Here is a 23,005-nt window from a genome sequence, read left to right as displayed (position 1 = left end):
AATAGAGCACCACTAGTGTCGTCACCACCTGAGGACCCGGGGGAGGAAGAGACGAGCGACCCGAGATCACCTCTCTCTTCCTCTTTATATCTGTCAAAAGTGGTGCAGAACTTCAGCAATGCCAGGATTGGGCCTAGCTTAGCCGAGTGTCACCCCTCTGCTGCTCTTGAAGGGTGCAAAACCGCCTGTTGCCGCACCTGTGTGCAGATGTAGGTCAGCGACCTCAGTTTTCCATGCGAATTTTCTCTTAAATATGTGAATTTCCTCTCATACATTTGTGAATGTCCTTCTGTGTGTGCCCCTTATGTGATTTTATTAAAAAAAGGCTTATATATTTTGGGGACATTATCAACCATGAGTTGCGGAGGTCCTCAAAATGTACGCACCTTTTTTAACTAAATAATCTAAGATTTGTGAATGTCCTTTCCTTCGCACATGAATGTCCTCACACATTTGCCAGCATCCTCCTGCTTGTGCCTCTTATGTGATTTTAGTAAAAGGAGTTTGCATATTTTGGTGACCTTTGCAACTCATGGTTGTGAATGGCGTACTATATTTGTAAATGTCATGACATGCCAAGCAAAGGGTCTCATGCTTGATATTTGTAAAAGTGTCGCTAAAGGTAAAAAACCTTTAGTGATGCTTTAAAAGCACCGCTAAAGCCTTTAATGAAGCTTCAAAAGTGAATGTCTTCAAAATATGCAAACCTCATTTATGAATGTCCTCACACATGTGTGAACCACCATTAAAAAAATGGCACAAGCAGGAGAACATTTGCAAATGCAGTACGACATTTGCATGTTTGGGTGAAAAATCACATATTTAGGAGGAAATTTGCATATTTGAGAGAAAATGCTCATATTTAGAAGAAAATTTGCATATTTATGAGAAAACTTGCATATTTAGGAGAAATTTGGATATTTGGGAGGATGTTTGCATATAGAGAGAAAATTTGCTTGTGTGAAGGGTAAAAAAGTCCTTTTATAATAAAAAATTTGTGAATTCTGACATCAGGCAAATTTTGAAAATTATAGGGCATTATAGAAGATTTGAAATATATAGGGCAATTTAGAAGATGCAACATTTTTGGCATACAGCATCTTCATTTTCTGTATTTTAAAAATCCGCTTTTATATCTAAATAACTTTTGCCAAAATTTTAGCTATGCTAAAACAAGAGTTTCGCTTAAACTTTAAAAGGGAAACAGATCTACTAGATGTTGAATTGTACTATAATTGTACCCTTTTTGTTTTGTTCATACGTGAAGCTTAATTACACTTTTAAAGTCGAGTTTGCTGAAACTTTAAGATCGGGAGTTCCAATTGAAATTTTGAACTTTGCTAGTTTCATGTATAGTGAATCTCTTAATCCCCTAAAAGTGGAGCTTCGCTTGGTTGTGACATTGAAATCCACTTTTATATTTTAGCAAAAGGGTGTTATAGTCATAATCACATTGTAATTGTACTTTTGATGTTTTGTTCTATAGGTGAATCTCATATACGCTTTTGAAGTCGAGTTTTGCTGAAATTCTAAGATCGGGAGAGTTTCGCTTGAAATGTTAAAAGCTGCTTTTTAAGTTTTAGCATAAGGGTAAAATCATCAAAAGTACCCCCCAAATTCACTAAAAATTAAGCAGGTGGATATGCAAGGATATTGCGATATTTTGTAAATACGTGGTGAAATACAATTATTCTTAAGGGTAGTACGATCATTTTTTCAATAAAACAAATATATGTATCATGTTCTTGAAAACTAAAGATGGGTGCAAGAACTTTAAGACATTCAATATCTACCTAATGTCGGAATACATTTGCTAGCTCCTTATCTCCCTAGAAAAGGTATTATATTAAAAAATGCAATCTAAGCATATGTTTGTGAGTTCCTTTATCTTCTCAGCTCAAGTAGTATATTAAAATTTGTAGAGGTGGTTAATCCTTTTTTATTCTTTTTGCCTTTTTTTAAGAAAGGAGTAGCTGATCCATTATTATTGCACTTTTTTGTTACATCAGTTTGCTCCACAACAAAATTATCAGCTAAATTGTAGTTGCAAATCCATATGTAGATTGTTATCTTATATTATAGTTACTAGAAGCTTCTTGCTACATGGGGAAGCTTGCTTTTCTGGAAGTGTGCTTCAGAAGTTGGAAACTCTTCATTTCCTTAAAATATGAAGCTTCGATAAGCTTTTTCTGAAATATGAAAAACTCGATTCTCTTATGTGGTAAGCTCCACTTTCTCCTCATTTTCCAAATAAACTTTCTTGCTTCCTAAGGCCTTATATGTTTCATGCAACTTATATGGGGAAGGGTTGAGCTGACAACCTTGATGTAATCCTTTTGCACCATCAATGAAACAAACATCAAATCATCATGATGGAAAAGTGCCAAACTGACAAAGTGAGCCAAGTTTTTACCACCACCTACCACTTTTTATGTGTAAATCCTTTTATATATCTCTCAGTGGAAGCTTTCACATAGAAAGGCAGAGCTGACATATTTTTCATAAATATGAACAAGCGAGGACTTAACGTTTTCCTCTCACTTCTCACTCGCTCACACTCACTCCCTACATATTTATATTAGAAAATAATAGTTAATCTATAACAAGCTTGCATGTTGTTTTCGTATGGATTTATACTTGTGTTCACGTAATCTCTTATTTAATTTCACTTGTGCTTTATATTGTTTTTTATATAGGTATCTTGAAAGATTAATATATTTTTTGAAAGATTTTATGTAGGTATCTTCTTGCTTCATACTACTTTTCAATACTCACTTCCACTTCACTCATCGTTTCTCATGTCCATTTTATTTTTTGATAACTATGTATGATATAATCAGTTGTATTAAACTACTTTTGATGGCATACCAACAATATCCATAGTATACCTAGATGGACCACAAATTCACTGAGGTGGCTATCATAGTTGAATTAGGAGGCCCATTGATAGCTTAATCTTGTTGTCCATCTGACACTATGCAATTGGTTTTGTCATCGTACCAAGATCACGTCCTCAAGAATCGAAGAAGAAATTTTTTTGTAGCCTTATTACAAAAAATGATTGTACTATATGGATAATTTGATGCGCTTTCCTATAATTTTTACTATTGTCCTGATGTCCAAAATCACAAATACCCAACTTCGTTAGGACTTTTTACCCTTTGCAATTATGAATTGATGGGTTATTGCAATAAAATTATACTGCTCATGGCTAGTGCAAACTCACTTAAATCCAAAATCGCATATTTTCTTAAGCGGACCTCACAAACTCGCATAATTCAATAAAACTAAAACCCCTAACATCGCAAATATCCTACATAATTTGCATATCTAATAGGATCCTTGCATAATTTAAACTGAAACTACTAAAATCGCAAATATCATACTTATTTGTATATACTTCACCAATTTGCATAAATATATTTACGAAAATTTGGTTAAGAATCTCAGAACATCCAAAATATCATACTTATTCGCATATACTTCATGAATTTGCTTAAACATATGCTTGAACCTCCACTTAAACTTATCGTCACAATATCGCAAATATCTTATTTAAAAATTTATGAATTTATGACATATATGTGATATTTCTTACTTTTTGTAGAGTTCATGAATCATATATAAACTCGTTGTTCACACTCCTATGACTATTTTTGCATAAACTAGGGTTCTTTGTGGTCCTCAACCAGTGATCCCCTTCAACGACTAGTTCCAGCAACTATTTTTGACAACTATTCATTGACGGCAGTTCATCATGGTTGAACCATTGACAACATTTTTTTTCGAAAAGCACATCTTTGACAGCGGAATCAAAGAGTGTTTCCCAACCAATGGTTCTCAACTTGCAGTTTTTTGTTTTTTATATGTTGTGTAGCTTGTATTATAAGCATGATTAGGGAACACTATTTGATTAGGGGACTTAGTCATCCTCGCAAATAGTTTGCTTATTTTTTGCAATGCTTTTCAATATTTTTTGTCTTGTTATTGTATGAAATTTTGAATTTGTTTAATATTGCATGCTTAAGGATATGATACGAAGTAAAGTTGTTCTTCTCGAGAATGCAAATAAGGACATTAAGGAGCTATGATCGCGCCCTTGACAGCATCCACAACAATGACTTTAATGTGATTGTTTTATAAATCTGTGTGCAAGAACAAATATTATAACTCATTGATATTGTATATAATGTCATTTAAATGAATTTATGTGAGCATGTTTTTATTGGAATGAGGATGTTCACATAAAATAATTATGAAAAATGGCAAATATTTACAAGAATGAGGAAGTCCACATCAAATATTTACAAAAATTGGGTGTTTCTACGATAATAAAGTTCACATAAAATAATTTGCATAAATTGACAAATATTTGCAGTGATGAGACAAATATTTGTCGATTTATGCAATTATTTTATGTGGCATGTCTCATCATTGCAAATATATGTCAACTTTTGTAATTATTTTATGCAAACTTGTTCATCCTTGCAAATATTTGTCAATCATATACAAATATTTTTTGAAACGAGGAAGTCTACATAAAATAAATGCAGAAATTAACAAATGTTTGTGAGGATGAAGAAGTCCACATAAAATATTTATGAAAATTGAGACATTCTGTATAAAATAATTGTGAAAGTTGACAAATTATGCAAACTTTCTCATTCTAGTAAATATTTGCATAAATTTATTAGCATCCATTTATTTATAATGAACCTGCTTGTATATTCTCATACATTCATTCATTCATACATGCTCATATATTCATTCATTCATACATGCTCATATATTCATTCATATGTGTGTGTGTGCATGTACAAACCACAAAAATAATAAAATTTCATAAATCAAAGCAAAAACTGAATCTAAACCATACAAATAATAAAAGAAGTGCAACATTATCCACTGCTTATATGTGTGTATGTGGTTACATCCTTAATGTTTGAAGCTTACAATATAAATTTACATTTAACCCACAAGTGTCCACAACTCATCTATCGAGATATCGACACCTGGCACCTAAATGATCGATGTCATCTCAACCTTTAGCTTTTCATTGGCCTTTGTACAACATCAAATTGGCAAAGGACTGAGCTCGATAAACGGTGTCTGAGATAGATGCGCATTCTATTCACATCATTCAATTCATCAACTATTCCTCATTTAACTATTTATTGATTAACTTTGCATGCATCCAAGTAAACATTACCACTAAATAACATATATTCTACATCATCATCGTTCAAAGCATTTATCAATATTTGTTGGTTGTTTATGTTCGGAGAATAACTATACTGGAGGCTCAATAAGTCTTTCATATATCAATTTTATGAGATATTAAAGTCATAAATTCTTTAAGGGTATTATTTTTTAAGACCACTATAGATCTTTGATTAGATCAATCAGACCTATAGTAGTGTACTTTATCCCTTTTAGATGTCATCTTTGACCGCCTACAACAACCACTATAGATGTTCAATGCTTGTGCACAGTGAACCCTAGCCCTATTATACTAAAACAAGAGCAACAAATATTAATTAAAGGGCAAGAAAACAATCATAAATCATCTATAACAAAAACAAATATATATATCTATGAAAAAAAACCTAAACATAGTAAACCCTAAACGATAAATCTGGTGGCTGAAAAAGTTGATAACAACATAGGAAAACATGCAAAAGACATCCATAGCAACAACCAAACAGAAATATGCATAGGGTTATTAAATTATCACATATAAAAAAAAGTTCAGTGTGAAAAAACAAACAATATGCATATATATTGTATGGAACTCACTGTTCAAACTTGTAGATGGGAAAGTCGATGACATGGATGATACCACAACCTCCTCAAAATGCAGTGTCAAATTACACGAAAATCTTTGCAAGGAGTGAGAAACAATAAAGAGGGTTCTAGAAGGTAGAAACAAACGAGAAAAAGAAACCCTAGGTACAAAAATGAGTTTATATATGATTTGAGAACTCCACAAATCATAAGAAAACTTGCATAGTATTCATCCAAAACATATGCAATGTATCGGCAAATTTTGCATATTTGTCAGAAAGTCCACATATATGCAAGAAATTTGCATATATGTCATAAATTCACAAATATTTAAGTATGATATTTGTGATGTGACATTCTGTTTAAGTAGAGGTTCACACATATATTTATGAGAATTGGTAAAGTATATGCGAATAAGTAAGGATATTTATGATTTTTTTTGTTTCAGACTAACCAGATGTGCACAAATAAATTTGTGTGAGGTTCGTATTATATATGTGAATTATGTAGAATATTTGCTATGTTAGGGCTTTTAGTTTAACCGAATGTTCATAAATAAATTTATGTGAATTCGTGAGGCACACATATGAAAGCGTGCAATTCTAGATTTGAGTGTTTGCACTAGCTGACGAGTGATACAATTTTATCGTAATAACCCATCAATTTGTAATTGTGAAGGGTAAAAATGTCCTAACAAAGCTGGGTATTTACGAATTTTGACATCAGGAGAATAGCAAAAATTATAGGATTTTTAGATAAATGTACCAAATTATTCGTATAGTATGGTCATTTTTCGACCTTATTATTTGTTGTAATTCTTTTAAGTTGAGACATAGCCATGGATAGGCCCTCATTTATATTTATAGGTTAATCTAACATTAAACTAGTTGTATTTAACATTGATGGATTCAACCTTTGAAATGCTTTCAAAAGAATAATATTTTGTAAAATGCATAGTTACTTTTTGAGGTAAAAAAGTAATTTTGATAGATTTATAAAGTTATTTTTTTGAAAAAAATGTTTGACTTTTAACCTTCCTCCAAGTGTAAAAGACTTGTAATGCCCAAAAAAGAGACCTGGATTTTCAAAAATGCTATTTTTTTAAAGATATTTTAATCATTTTAATAAATTTAAACTCATCTAATGTTAAATGCAACTAGTTTAAGTGAAGGTTCACACATATATTTATGAAAACTGGTAAAGTATATGTGAATAAGTAGGATATTTGTGATTTTAATAGTTTCAGTCTAACCGGATGTGCACAAATAAATTTATGCGAGGTTCATATTATATATGCGTATTATGTAGGATATTTGTTACGTTAGGGGTTTCAGTTTCACTGAATGTTCGTAAATAAATTTATGTGAGTTTGTGAGGTTCACAAGAAAACGTGTGATTCTGGATTTAAGTGGGAGTTTGCACTAGCCGGCAAGCATACAATTTTATCGCAATAACCCATCAATTTGCAATTGTGGAGGATAAAAAGGACTTAACGAAGTTGAGTATTTGCAGAAGAATAGTGAAAATTATACGATTTTTAGAAAAACATATCAAATTATCCATAGAGTACGGTCATTTTTCGACCTTATTCTTTGCTATAATTATCTTAAATTGAAACATATCCATGGATAGGCCTTCATTTATATTTATAGGTTAATCTAACATTAAACTAGTTATATTTAACATTGATGGATTCAACCTTAAAAATGCCTATAAAATAATAACATTTATGAAATTGCATAGTTACTTTTTGAGGTACAAAGGTAATTTTGATAGATTTATAAAGTTATGTTTTTGAAAAAGATGTTTGACTTTTAACTTCCCTCCAAATGTAGAAGACCTGTAGTTCCCAAAAAAGAGACCTTGATTTTCAAAAATGTTATTTTTTTAAAGATATTTTAGTCATTTTAATAAGTTTAAATTCATCTAATGTTAAATACAACTAGTTTAATGATTAGATTAACCCTATATTTATTTATTTCTTGTTCTAATTACAAATAGTTGTTACTATCTTACTGATCCGGGCTGAGCACAGCTACCTGCATATACCATCTAGGGTAGGGGTACCATCCCCTAGAGCCAGCCTCTTCACCTGGTTGCTACTCTTGGATAGGGGGACCTGAAAAAGTGGGGCATGCAACTGCCCAGCCCTTGTGCTCTCTTTTTGGATTGCCCTTTCTTCAAGGAGCTCTTACGGCTAGCCTGGTCGCTGCCTTACCCAATGGTTAATGGTTAGGATGGAATCCTGGGCAAGAGATCTCCTTCTTGGGCCTTGGTGCTTTGTCTGGCACTGTTGGATCATCTCAGCCTGGCACGAGAGGAATGCCAGAATCTTCAAAGAGACAAGCTGCAATGTTGTGTGACCTGAACCGATCTATCATTTCTGATGTGGAGCATTTGGAGAGGCTACACCCCATTGTAAACGGTGACCTCTATATGTGAAGTTTGTTCTATTTGATTAAGGTCGAATTCTCAACGACCAACCAGCTTGTATGAGCTGAATGAAGAAATGATTTATTCCTTCAAAAAAAAAAAACTACATGAAGAGAAAAGTGAAAATGCACTATGATCCTTTAAGAAAATTACCTTTATGTAATTGTTGCATAGTTCATAGGAGATATGACTTGCTTAGATTCAGGGTCAAACCAAAACCCTTTCAACACTCGGGAACTCATTTACTGCATAATACGTTTTGGACCATGCATTTTCTGTGGCAACTTTAAGACCCACGTGCTCGACCCATTTGACTACCTTGAAATGGCTCCATGTAGACTGTAGCAAAGATGGAACCATCTAGATCTCAAATTTGATGAATAATTGCTTATAAAAAAATGATGAATAGTTTGCAAGCTACATAAACATTTTTTTATAACTATGTAAAATCCTCAACAAACAATAATTTGATCAAAATAAATGAAAGGGCTAAAATTCCATACACTTAATACAAAACTAATAGACACCCACATTTGAATACAATGAAAGAGTAAAATAAGAAATAAAAAATAGCATTGACAAATAAAGTAGACTACTTTTGTTTGACAGTCTATTTGAAACAGTTTCTAAATATTAATATACTTCAATTGTTGCTTGAATGACAATATCTTTGAACCAGTTTCTAAATATAAGTATGCTTCGTTGTATCCAGATATCATTTAGGCTGAATCCAATATGATTGAATGAGCTAACTAACTAAAACCGGCACTATGAAATCTAATACAGGTCTGAATGGCAGACACCCCCGATAAAATGCCATTGGTACTTGATATGTTATTTTGCAGTTTACAGTTTAGTATCAGGGAGGTGTGATGCTCCACGCGGTTTGACTATAGACGTGCTAATCATGTACAGGTGCTGATCAATCTCTGCAGTCTCCCATTTGTAATTGTTCTACTTTCTGCAATTTCTCGCATTATATTTTTCCTTCTACTTTTCCCAAGACTGATTAATTGAAACTACAAAGGAAATTCATTCAGGGTATGCACGTGCAAACACACAAACACAGAGAGAGGGCTGAGAACAGAGAATCCATCACCTTATGTGGTCTTTCCATTGGAAAGAATTCTTATCAATGGTGTACACTCAAAAAACCAGAAACACATCCCAGCCAGAAATTCAATAATTGTACATACAAACTAACATGACACAATGCATGATAATGATACAATACAGCATTAACAAAAAGAAAGAATGGATAACATTTACAATCTCAAATTGGTTTGCTAGGCCAATGCAAGCAAAAGACGTCCTAAACTCTAAAAATAATCGCAACCTACACAGGTTAAAACACCAAAGGCAGCTTGTTAAAAGAATAAACAGTCTGCTATTTATACATGACTGCCACAAAATGGCAGAACATGTGCAGGCCTATCAAGAATTGGCTTGTTTCAAGGCAACACAATGACCCTACTCTGACCCCATAGATCACAAGTGGTACCATTAACTGATGACTAGTTGCTTCCATGAGATCTAATTGAAGAGATCGACTGAGCTGATATAGATGCAGTTGGACTGTTAAGATCCCGCTCCCCATTCATCATTTTAGTTCTTCCACTCAATCGAAGCATAGCCTCTTCCGAAACCTCACCAAACCACTGATCATATGGCAGTTCACTGTCAAACCAGAAAAATGATTAGCATGACAAAATTTTCAAAAAAAAAATTGTTTGTACCAAGTCTCAGTCACCAAAGGGACCAATGAAGTATCCATGAAACCAGGTCATGGTTAGAACTCCCCATACAATGTGTCAAGCATACTGGTTTTCGAAACAAAAGATCTCTCAAACCTTGAACTACTTCAATATAGACTACACTCAAGAGACTTGAGCACATAAGAGAAAACAAACAAAAGAGAAAGCTCAGCCAAATGCCCCACCAACATCAAGGGTATGTATGTTTGGTTGTAATTTGCAAAAGTGAATAAATCAGATGAGATTTGCAATCTCATGAGATTCAAAAATCACATGATTTCGAATCTCATGTGATTCCAATTCTGATGTTTGTTTAGTGTGAGAAAAACAAACAATCAAAAAAGGAGAAAGTAACAGCAGTGATTCTGATGCTTGCTGGGAGTGCTGCCCCTTTGAGTCCCAGCAGGGAGGGGTTGGACCTTGATCATGGTGATTTCCAATGATATCAACCCCACATCAGCTCTCCCAATAAAAACAACGGGAAGGAGGGAAGAGAATGTTAAAATACAATGATCTCCAGGTTACACCTGTGCAAGAAAAGAGAAAACACGATAATGGGAAAGAGGCTGCAGAAAAACAACACGTTAAAGTGTTCAACGTGTTTTCATTATATTAGGGTACGTGTATTTAACTAATACATACTTTTAGGGTACAAAAATACCCTTTAATAACAAAAAGAATTACAATACTATGTTTGGATCTGGATCCGATCCGGTACAGAGGTCGGGTCCAATCACTTCTTTTCAGCCTCCCTCAAGTTGTGCATGGTCTTGAACCATGAACAACTTGCTTTTCAGAAACCAGAATTTGTCTTTTGTGAGCCCTTTGGTGAAAATATCTGCAACTTGCTCATCGGTTCGCACAAACATAGGCTCAATCTCCTTTTCTTCAACCTTTTTCCTGACGAAATGTTGATCTATCTTAATGTGCTTGGCTCGAATGTGATAGATGGGGTTAAAAGACATATTAATGGCACTTTGATTATCTCACAGCAGAAGTGGTCGAGCAATCGGTTCTCCCATCTCTGCTAGGAGATGTCTTATCCATGTAGCCTCAACAGTGGCAGCAGTCATCGATCTATATTCAGCCTCTGTACTCGACCTAGCAACCACCTTTTGCTTTCTACTGCTCCAAGACACCATGTTTGACCCAATGAAACTACAATAACCAGATACTGACAGTCGTTCATCTAGGTCACCCTCCCAATCAGCATCAGCATAAATAATGATTTCATGGCCATCTTGATTTGATTCACTTTTCCTGTACACCAGGTCATCACCAACTGTACCTTTTAAATACTGTAGTATTCGCTTAACTGCCTCCATGTGCGGTGTATGAGGTTCATGCATAAACTGAGATACCTGATTAACCGAATACACTACGTCAGGTCTAGTAAAAGTTAGGTATTGCAGCATGCCAACTATGTTGCGATACCTAGTCGGATCCTCATATAAATCTTCTTCTTTAGAACTCAGTTTCTGATGGATGATACTGGGAGTTGCTAATGGCTCACAATCTTTCATGTCTGCCCTACTAAGAATATCCATTGTGTATTTGTGTTGAGTAAGAGTAAGGGTATCACATGTCTTATCAACTTCCACCCCCAAGAAAATACCGCAGATCTCCCAGATCCTTCATTTTGAATCTCTGATTTATTCTGCAGTTCCCTATGATAATAATATCATCTACGTATATCAATAGAAGAGTGGTAACATCTCGTTCATTGTGAATGAATAATAAGTGATCTAGAAGAGACTGAGAGAAACCGTGCTTCTGTATTTCTAGTGAAAAACTCTTGAAGCATGACCGAGAAGCTTGTTTCAATCCATAGAGTGCTCTTTTCAACTTGCATACATACTGATTGGCATCTTGTTCTGTGTACCCAGTGGGTTTCTCTATATAAACATCCTCTTTTAGGTCACCATGTAAAAAGGCATTTTTTACATCTAGTTGGCTCAATGTCCATCCATGTTCAATGGCTAGACTCAGGACAATACGAATGGTCCTCGTCTTAACAACAGGACTGAAAGTTTCATCAAAGTCATGTCCTTGTTCTTGTGTGAACCCTTTAGCTACAAGTCTAGCTTTATACCTTTCAATGCTCCCATCTGGTTTATATTTTATCTTGCACACCCACTTTGACCCAACCACATTTATATTTAGTGGTCTAGGCACAACTTCCCATGTACGACATTCATATAAGGCTTCCATTTCTTCATTCATCGTTTCGATCCATCTTCCAAAACTCGTAGCTTGATAGAATGTGAGAGGCTCATCTTCTTTATTTATGGACGTTAGGAACAGTTGAAAATCCAAAGAAAAATTTTTATAGCTTACCCACCTGTCAAGCGGATGTCGGGTCCGGGTGGATCTCCTGACATCCAACATCTGTGGAGCGGAAGTAGAAGGACCAACATCTGTGCCAGGGATGGATGAGGGGCCTTTCTCACACCGGGTGTAGACAATACCCTTATACCTTACTGGCTCCAAGTTTTGTGTAGTAACCTCTTCTGGTTGAGAGTCATCTGTTGATTCCCAAACTGCAACCTGTAGGACAATCATCCCTAGTATTGGAGAAGAGTTCTGAATTTAACCATGGATAGTACACCTCAACACTGGGACTTGGAGTAGCAACATGAAGGTTTGGATTAGCAGGTTGATTGTCAAAATTCATCTCGTCAAACACGACATTTCTTGATATTTTGACATGTTTGCTTAATGGATCATAGCACCTATATCCCTTGTAGTCTTCAGCATATCCCAAGAACCTGCACTTTAAGGTTTTGTCCTGAAACATATGTCTCAATGAACCATTGATGTGAACATAGCAAACTAATCCAAATGCACGTAATTCATGATAGTCGGGATGAACGCCAAATAAGAAGAAAAATGGTGACTTGTTTTCTAAAATGGTCATGGGCAGCCGATTTATCACATAGACTGTGGAGTGAAAAGCTTATGTCCATAGGGTGATAGGGAAATTACTTTCATGCATCATGCTCATTGCACTCTCAACAATATGTCGATGCTTCCTCTCAGCAATCCCATTTTGTTGAGGTGTATGTGGGCAAGACACTCTTCTCTTTATCTCATTATGCTGAAGGAAACTAACAAAATCGTTAGAAGAGAATTCACCTCCTTCATCACATTAGAAATTTAGAATGATTGTAGAGAAATGATTTCTGACAAATGAGTGAAATTTTTGGAACAATCCAAAAACTTCTTACTTGTGTTTCATAAAAAATATCCAAGTATAGCGTGAATAGCTATCAATGAAAATACGGTAATATTTACTATCAGAAACAGAAGCAATTGAGGCAGGACCCCTGACATCAGAACATATGACCTCAAAGGGCATTGAAGCTCTCTTATTGATTGAATTGAAAGGCAAAACACGACTCTTACATAAGTGACAATTAGGACACTTTGTATCACTGACTTTTGGACTCAGACTGGACCTGGGAATGAAATTATTCAAGACAAGTTTTTCAATAAAATGACGACCACAATTACCCAAACGACTATGCCAAAGAGTTGGCTTATTACATTCAGAAATGGCAAACACATAATCGGAAGAAACAAAAGATGGATGCTGATGAGGCTTCAAGGATGAACAGGCAGAATAAAGTGAGAATGAGGGATCTTCTTGGAAGATGTACATGTTACCACATCTCTTTCCCTCAGCGAATGTCTCCCTCGTGCAAAGATCCTTAACATAAACAGAAGAGGGAGTAAATTCAACTGAGGCATTAACATCATCAACAAGTTTTGAGACAGAAACAATATTCTTCTGAATATTAGGAGCATGAATAACATTTGAAAGATTAAGAGACGATTTGGACATAGGTATAATGGCATTTCTAATATGTGAGATGGAGTGATGAGAACCATCTCCTGTGACTATGCTATTTTTTCCAACATAAGGAGTAAGATTCAAGAGCTTACCCGCATCACCCGAAACGTGGGTCGCAGCTCCGGAGTCAACATACCAAATACCTTTATCATTTTGTTTCATGTTCAAGCATGCCAAGGCTGCCAATAGAAACTCCTTTACTTCTCCATCCCTCTTAGCCTCTGCTTGTAGGGTTTTTCCCTTATTTTGAGGGTTGAACCTATTAAATTATGTATATCAACCTTGTAATCTCGTATATATATATACTCATATATAGAGAGAGAGAGAGATACATATACATATACATATATATTTCTTTTTTGTCTCATTGTTCACCCGAAAAGGGTAATTCTATAAATACTTATTTTACGCATATTCCATTTTGGAATATGATTGTTACTTTTTTAATTCTTTTATTTTTCTTCTTTTTCTTTTTCTTTCTTTCTTTTTTATTTTTTGTATTTTGTGCCACATATGGAGGCTCCCCAAAGAGTCATTGGGGAGCCTCCAACGGTCACATATATGACTGTTGGGACGACTCTCTTGGGAGTCCCCTATGTGGCTCCTTGTTTGGTTATAAATAGGGGCCTCTCCCCTCTTGTATTCTCATGGCTTTGAGTCAAAGCCCAAGCTCCTAATAAAGTTCAAATATTTATTTTTATGCCTTTGGTGCATTTGTGAGAGTTTATGATTTTGTGCTTTTATGCACAAGTGTTCTTATTGTGCATACAACAACAACTACGCCTTCATCCCAAAATAATTGGGGTCGGCGATATCAACCAAAAAAGAAAATCATTATGGGTCTTCCACATGAATCCTTCTCCTCCAATCATTTCTATCCAATGCCATGTCCTTGGTGAGGTTCAAAGCATTCATATCCTTTCCTATCACCTCCATCCATGTCTTCCTAGGCCTACCCCAACCTCTTTTAACTAATATATTTTCCCATTTCTCCATCCTTCTAACTATTAGAATATAGAATGGATATGGATCCGATAAAGGATCCATATCTATTCACGAGTTCTATTTTGTATTTTAAATGTAACATGTGCAACTAATGAAGGGCACCTTCGTCATTGTAAAATTATTGTAACCCTATTAAACCTAATGATGTATTGCTGCAGCTAACAAGTTAATTGAGGCTGTCGATTGCAGAAGCTTCTCTCTCTCTCTCTCTCTCTCTCTCTCTCTCTCTCTCGCTCTCTCTCCCTCTCTCTCTCTCTCGATCTGAACAGAACACGTCTGTTCATAGGTAAAATTTACATGGTATCAGAGCAGAGGATCCTCTGGGCGTGAAGGGTTCTGCTCAGTCGACGTGAAGATCGAGTTCTCCTTACCGTCAACGAGCCACAAAACTTCTGCTGCGTGACAGATTTTTCCTCTGGGCGTGAAGGGTTCTGCTCAGTCGACGTGAAGATCAAGTTCTTACCGTCAACGAGCCACGAAACTTCTGCTGCGTGACAGGCTTGCCCAGTCGATGTAAAAGTCTACTTCTCCTTGCTGCCAACAGGTCTCTTTGCTGTTTTTACTTTCATCCTGTCCCCATTTTCTGGTATTCTTCTTATTCTCTATCTTCAGCTGTTTTGCAATTCTTGATATTCTTTTGAAAATATCTTTGTTGTCTTTTATTTTCTTCCTGTCCCCATTTTTTGCTGGATTCTTCTTACTTTTTATCTTCAGCTGTTTTGGAATTCTGTCACAGCTGTTTTGGAATTGCTAGATTCCCTTTCCTGCAAAAGTCGAGTTCACCTTTAGTTTCATAAACCCAAGTCCCTTCCAGAGTGAATCTGGTTCCACTCTCCTACGAAAGAAACCAGATTCACATTAGTGTTAATCTGGATTTTGTCGTCACGCCTATTCTAAAACATTCTTTCATTTCTGTTTCTTGCCCAAAAATTTTCTTTGCTTCTATATGTCACGTTAGTGATCTGATTTCACTCTCACTTGCCAAGATCTGATTGTCGTTACTGCTGCCACGCCTGTCCCAACATATTCTGTCATAACTGTCAGTTTATGATAAAACAGGCCAGCTTCAGCCACTAGTGTTTTTCGTTTCCATTCCTGTCAACAAATCTTCAAATGGACTCTTCCGTCAATTCGGGTCTCTCTTCCAGTTTCCTGGGGCAATTAGTTTCAGAAAAGCTAGCCACCAACAACTATCTGACTTGGAAAAGGCAGATCGCTCCTTTTATTCGGAGCCAAGATCTTTCAGGCCACTTGGATGGATCCACTCCAATGCCTCTAGAATTTTTCACAACTGAAGACAAAGATGATGGAGGATTGCCGAAGATTATTCGCAACCCTGCATTTGTTGCTTGGATGAAGCGCGATCAGGCCCTCGTCGCGTACATCACTTCCACATTGTCACAAGAAGTCCTGATTTTCATTCCTGATGATTGCACATCTAAAGTTTTGTGGGAGGCTTTAGCTCAGACCTACTCTCAGATATCAGAGGCTAAAGTATTGTTTCTTAAACGCGAATTTCAAATGTTAAAAAAGGGTACAATGAGCATTATTGAATTCTTGAATCAAGTCAAAAGCATCACAGATCAATTAGCTATGGTTGGGTATCCAGTATCAGATAAAGAAAAGGTGCAACAGACACTAAATGCACTGGGTTCAGAATATCATGTTCTTGTTACATCCTTATTGTGCTTGCCTACGTTGCTCAGTTTTGAGGAATTACGCGCCAAACTCTTTCAGTATGAGATGACACTGAAAAGCATGTCTGAAGCTTCAACGGGACAATCATCTACGCATGCGGTTCTTGCCACAGGGGTGATAGCTGATCGTGCACGAGGAGGACGGGGCAGAGGCAAGGGAAATCCAATCCAGGGTGGACGTGGGTTACTACCTACACCACCAAATTCCACTGCTAGTTTTTCAAGGAATGTTCCCACATGCTACCAATGTAACAAACGAGGTCACATCAAAGCTAACTGCTGGTTCAACCCACAAAATCGGAATAGAATGCAAAACACTAGAAATGTTGGTACATCAGGAACTGCAGGTACATTTCGGGTCAGTGATGATGCTAAGGATCTTCTACTATCTGCAATGGCCAACTTGAATCTGAAGCAAAATGATGATGGAATATGGTATGTTGACTCTGGGGCAGCAACCCATGTGACTGGCAATGCAGGTAAGTTCTCTACTTTGACTCCATATTTTGGAAAATCTAACATTGTAACTTGAGATGGGACTCACCACCCTATTTCAAACATAGGCAACGTCCTCATTCCTTTGTCTGAGTCATCTATCCCTTTATCTGATGTTGTTCATGCACCAAATATAAAGAAAAATATTGTCTTTGTCTCTAAACTTGTTGATTCTACCAATTCATCTGTAGAATTTACTCCTACTTTTGTCTTTGTCAAGAATCTTCAAACGAAGGAGATGTTCGCTAAGGGAGAGCGACGTGGAGACATGTATGTCTTTAATGAAGATCCAGCCTCCAGTATTATGAAGCTCAAGTCTGATCTCGTCTCTAAAAGCATCCTAAGTACATCCAAATGCAATAAGTCAGATCTCTGGCATTCTCGTCTTGGTCATTGTAGTCAAGTCTTTATTGAAAAGTTAGTGTCAAATGGTTTTCTTTCAGAGTCTGTTTCACCTTTAGTGAAGGATAAAATATGTCCTAGTTGTCAGGTTTGCAAAAGTCATGTACTTCCTTTTCATCAAATAAATAAAAGAGCCTCCATGCCCTTTGAAATAATATGTTCAGATGTTTGGGGCACAACCCCCAATTCTTCTTCTTCTGGAAGTAAATATTATGTATCCTTCATTGACAGTTTCTCTCGTTTTACCTGGATATTTTTCATGAAACACAAATCAGAGGTTTTTCTCATTTTCCGTCACTTTCATGCCTATGTTAAAAATCAATTCTCTCAAAATATTCAAATTCTCCAATGTGATGGAGGTGGTGAGTATTCCTCCAAAGAATTTTTTGATTTTCTCCAAAATAATGGGATGCATCGTAGAGTTTCTTGCCCGTACACTCCACAACAAAATGGAATTGCTGAACGTAAACACAGACATATTGTGGAAAGCGCAATGAGTATGATACATGGGAGTAACTTACCCATTAGTCTTTGGACTGAAGCTTTTCACACTGCCACTCATGTGATAAATCGCCTTCCTATGCCCATTCTTGAAAATCAATCTCCCTATGATGTTCTCTTTGGGGCACATCCCGATTATAATGAGTTACGAGTTTTTGGATGCACATGTTATGTACATATTGACAAATCCATGAGGACTAAGTTCCAGGACAAAGCCTCTATTTGCCAATTTGTAGGTTATGCAGATGAATACAAGGGTTACAGGTGCTATGATCCCGTCAACAAGAAGATAAGAATTTCCAGAAATGTTGTTTTTGATGAAAATAGTTTTCTGGGAAAAGAAGCAGACGCCAATCGTGAACATATTGGTGCAGTTGCTGATTGGTATGACCCATGGCTTAGTGCAGAACTTATTTCACAAACTGCCGAACATACTACTTTAACCCCTGAAAGCATACATGGGGAGACGGTTTCGGATGATGCATCACAAACAGAATGTCTGAGATACAAAGGTAATGTGTATACCAGGAGACCCAAAGAGCGAACAAATGAACCTGTTGAAGAACACATTGCATCGTCCAATAACAGAGAAGCACCGAGAAGATCGGGCAGGATAAGGCATCCCATTGAAAAATGGGTTAGTTATGACAACTTTTCTATGGACTTTCAAATTTTCCTATCCAAGATTGAAAAACACGATAAACCACTTGGTTTTCATCAAGCTATCCAATCCAACAAATGGATTGAAGCGATGAATGAGGAGATTGAGGCACTTCACGAGTGTCAAACATGGGAGATAGTTGGCCGTCCTTCAGATAAAAATGTCGTTGGATGCAAATGGGTATATAAAATTAAATATAAACCGGATGGTAGTATTGAATGGTACAAGGCACGTCTTGTTGCCAAGGGTTTCACTCAAGAATATGGTCAGGATTATGACGAGACATTTAGCCCAGTGGTAAAAATGGGAACTATTCGCATTATTCTTGGTTTGGCAATTGAACAAGGTTGGACCCTTAGTCAGCTTGATGTTAAGAATGCATTTCTTCATGGGGACTTAAAGGAAGAGGTTTACATGGAGCAACCTCAAGGTTATGCAGAGGGAGACACAAAAGAATATGTATGCAAATTAACCAGAGTTTTGTATGGGTTGAAGCAAGCTTCTAGGTCATGGTTTGAAAGCTTTTCCTTAGAAATTCAGAAACATGGTTTCTTTCGTTCCCAACTTGACCATTCTCTGTTTATATACAGGAATAGTACCACTGTGGTTTTCTTACTCATATATGTTGATGATATTGTGATCATTGGTAATGCTCCAGACCACATTCAACAAATTAAAGCTTTGTTGAGTATGCGGTTCAAAATGAAAGACCTTGGGGAACTGAGATATTTTCTTGGTGTAGAGGTGGACAGACAAGATGAAAAAATGTCATTAACTCAACACAAATACACTCTTGATCTTCTGGCTAAAGCAGGAATGACAGATTGTAAACCTCTACCCACACCCAGTGTTGTCAACCAAAAGCTCAGTATTTGTGATGGTGAGTTATATCCTGATGCAGTTAAATATCGCAGTTTAGTGGGTATGTTGCAATACCTTTTACTCGACCAGACATTGTATACTCTGTTAATCAAGTGTCTCAATTCATGCATGAACCAAAAACTGGTCACATGGATGCTGTCAAACGCATCCTTCGCTATCTAAAAGGAACGGTGGGTGATGGACTCATATATATTCAATCTTCATGGAAGACACCAAAACATGACATACTGGCCTATACAGATGTAGACTGGGCAGGGGATCCAGATGAGAGAAGGTCTGTTTCAGGATATTGCGTTTTCATTGGGAGAAATCTTGTCTCATGGAGTAGCAGAAAACAGAAGGCTGTAGCAAGATCTAGCACAGAGGCAGAGTATAGATCTATGGCAGCTGCCACAGCAGAGGTGACCTGGATTAGGCATCTACTTGCAGAGATGGGAGAGGATATCTCAAATTTGACACTTATGTGTGATAATAGAAGTGCTATACAAATTGCATTCAACCCTATCCATCACAGTCGGACTAAGCATATTGAGATTGATCAACATTTCATCAGACAAAAGATAGCAGACAAAGAGATTGAACCAGTTTATGTGCCTTCAGAAGACCAAGTTGCCGATATGTTTACAAAAGGTCTTACCAGACACTGTTTCTGGAATCTGAAGAACAAGTTGCACATGGTTCACTCCCATGCACAACTTGAGGGAGGGTATTAGAATATAGAATGGATATGGATCCGATAAAGGATCCATATCCATTCACGAGTTCTGTTTTGTATTTTAAATGTAACATGTGCAACTAATGAAGGGCACCTTCGTCATTGTAAAATGATTGTAACCCTATTAAACCTAATGATGTATTGTTGCAGCTAACAAGTTAATTGAGGCTGCCGATTGCAGAAGCTTCTCTCTCTCTCTCTCTCTCTCTCTCGATCTGAACAGAACACGTCTGTTCATAGGTAAAATTTACACTAACTGGAGCATCATTAGGCCTTCGCCGAATATGTCCAAACCACCATAAACGATTCTCTCTCATCTTATTTTCAATGGGTGCAACACCTACCTTCTTACGTGTCTCCTCGTTCCGAATCTTATCTTTTATTGTATTTCCACACATCCATCTCTGCATACGCATCTCAGCTACACTCATTTTTTGAATATGATGTCTCTTGGCAGCCCAACATTCCGTACCATATAGTAAAGCGGGCCTAATAGTCGTCCTATAAAACTTTCCCTTCAACCGCAATGACATTCTACGATCGCACAACACTCCAGTTGCACTTTTCCATTTCATTCACCCAATCTTTATCCTATGATCTACATCTCCATCAATTTCTCCATACTTTTGAATGATAGATCCCAAATATTTGAAACAATCATCCACCGATATTTCTTGCTCACCAAGCTTCACTACACTCCCATCATTACTTTGTTGCTTACTAAACCGACATTCCATGTATTCTGTCTTACTCTTACTCAACTTAAAACCTCTTGCTTCCAATGTCTGTCTCCATAATTCTAACTTAGCATTAACCCCATCTCTAGACTCATCAATCAAAACAATATCATCAACAAACAACATACACCACGGCACATTTTCTTGAATTGATCTCGTAAGCTCATCCATCACTATAGCAAATAGGAAAGGGCTTAAAGCAGATCCTTGATGGAACCCAACCGTTATAGGAAAATTGGTTGTCACCCCTCCACAAGTGCGGACATTGGTTACTACTCCTTCATACATATCTTTAATTATTTTAATGTACTTGAGAGAAACACCTTTCTTCATCATTGTCCACCAGAGAACGTCCCTAGGTACTCTATCGAATGCCTTCTCTAAATCAATAAAAACCATATGCAAATCTTTGTTCCTCTATCTATTTCTCTCGATAAGTTGTCTAAGAAGATGTATAGCTTCCATAGTTAATCTTCCAGGCATAAAACCAAATTGATTCTCCGATATCATGACAACCTTCTTCAACCTAGACTCAATCACCCTCTCCCAAAGTTTCATAGTATGACTCATGAGTTTTATACCACGATAGTTTGTGCAATCTTGTATATCACCCTTATTTTTATATAGAGGCACCAAAGTACTCTTCCTCCACTCATTAAGCATCTTATTTGTCCGCCAAATCTTGTTAAAAAGATTTGTCAATCATTCTAAACCTTTCTCTCCCAAGCATCTCTCATCTTTGCAAGCCTATAAATATCCTTCTCGCCTTCTTTGGTATCCAACTTATCATAAACCTCTTTATATATCTTATCCATCGCGTTCCGAACTACTTTTTTTGCTTCCTTCTTTGCTATCATATACTTCTCCAAATTCTCTTTATCACGACTCTTAGATTTCTATAACACTCTCTTTTAACTTTAATAGCTAATTTGACATCCTCGTTCCACCACGATGTATCCTTACCTAGCGGTGCACCGCCTTTAGACTCACTCAATACCTCCTTAGCCACATTTCTCATGCCACCCGCTATCTTATTCCACATTGATTCTGAATCCTCCCCGAGATACCAATCAGCTTCCTTAACTACCTGCTCTACAAACATTCCTTGTTTAGCTCCTTTCAGTGCCCACCACTTAATTCTAGGATCTATCCTATGTCTATCCCTTTTGCGGCATTATCTAATTCTAAGATCTAAAATTAAGACTATGTTGTGTAGCTACACTTTCTCCTGGTATAACCTTACAATCGATGCAACAACCCCTATCTCTCTTTCTAAGTAGGAAAAAATCTATCTGACTCATATTAACCCCACTTTTAAATGTTACTAAGTGAGACTCCCTCTTCCTAAACCAAGTGTTTGCTAAGATCATATCATAGGACAAACCAAAATCTAAAATCCTTTCTCCACTTTCGTTTATTTCTCCTATACCATAGCCTCCATGGATACTCTCAAAACCATCCCTACTAATGCCCATTAAGGTCACCGCCGATAAAAAGCCTTTCTCCATAAGATATCCCTTGTACTACTCCATCTGAATCTTCCCAAAATTGACGCTTAATGGAATCATCTAAACCTACTTGAGGAGCATAAACACTAATAATATTAATAATGGAATTATTGTACATGTGTGCACATATTTGTTATCAAGAATATTAAGGTCTTGATCATAGTATCTTGTTGAAGATACTTTCACATGGTATCAGAGCCTCGTTTGAAGAAGGATTGTGCGTTTGTTCATTTTTTAGTGCCTCAAAAAACGTGCCTTCAAGCTATTGTTTTTTGGAGTGGATCATCTTCTTCGGGCAATATTTTAGAAGCCTCTTTTATCAAGAAAGACTTGAGAAACCCTTAAGGTACGTATTGTTTTTCATCATCTTTCCTCTCTAATAGGTGAAAAAGACTCTCATTTCTCTCTTGGGTTCAAACTCAATGGGTCCAACTATCATGTTTGGGCCAGAAATATGGAAGCTCACATCAAAGGAAAAAGACTTTGGGGCTATGTCCAAGGCTTGATTCCCGAACCAGAACCCAAGATAACCTCGCTAGAAAAAGGAGAGATAAAAATTCTTGAAGGTGATGAAAGGA

General features: G+C 36.5%; 1 protein-coding gene across 1 annotated transcript in view; it reads right to left on the bottom strand.

Moving 5' to 3' along the window:
* Positions 1–8,329: 8,329 nt before the first annotated feature.
* LOC149829652 (exocyst complex component EXO84B-like) overlaps positions 8,330–23,005 on the bottom strand; it is a gene marked incomplete at its 5' end in the record, with an annotated part of 53,747 nt that continues 39,071 nt past the window's right edge. The window contains one exon of the mRNA XM_090015220.1: positions 8,330–9,894. Coding sequence (XP_089871346.1) covers positions 9,732–9,894 — 163 coding nt within the window. The remainder of the gene's footprint in view (positions 9,895–23,005) is intronic.

The sequence above is a fragment of the Nuphar pumila genome, chromosome 8 (genome assembly GCF_984573655.1).
Source record: "Nuphar pumila chromosome 8, dmNupPumi1.hap1.1, whole genome shotgun sequence".
Lineage (NCBI taxonomy): Eukaryota > Viridiplantae > Streptophyta > Magnoliopsida > Nymphaeales > Nymphaeaceae > Nuphar > Nuphar pumila.
This window is presented reverse-complemented; position numbering and strand designations above follow the sequence as displayed.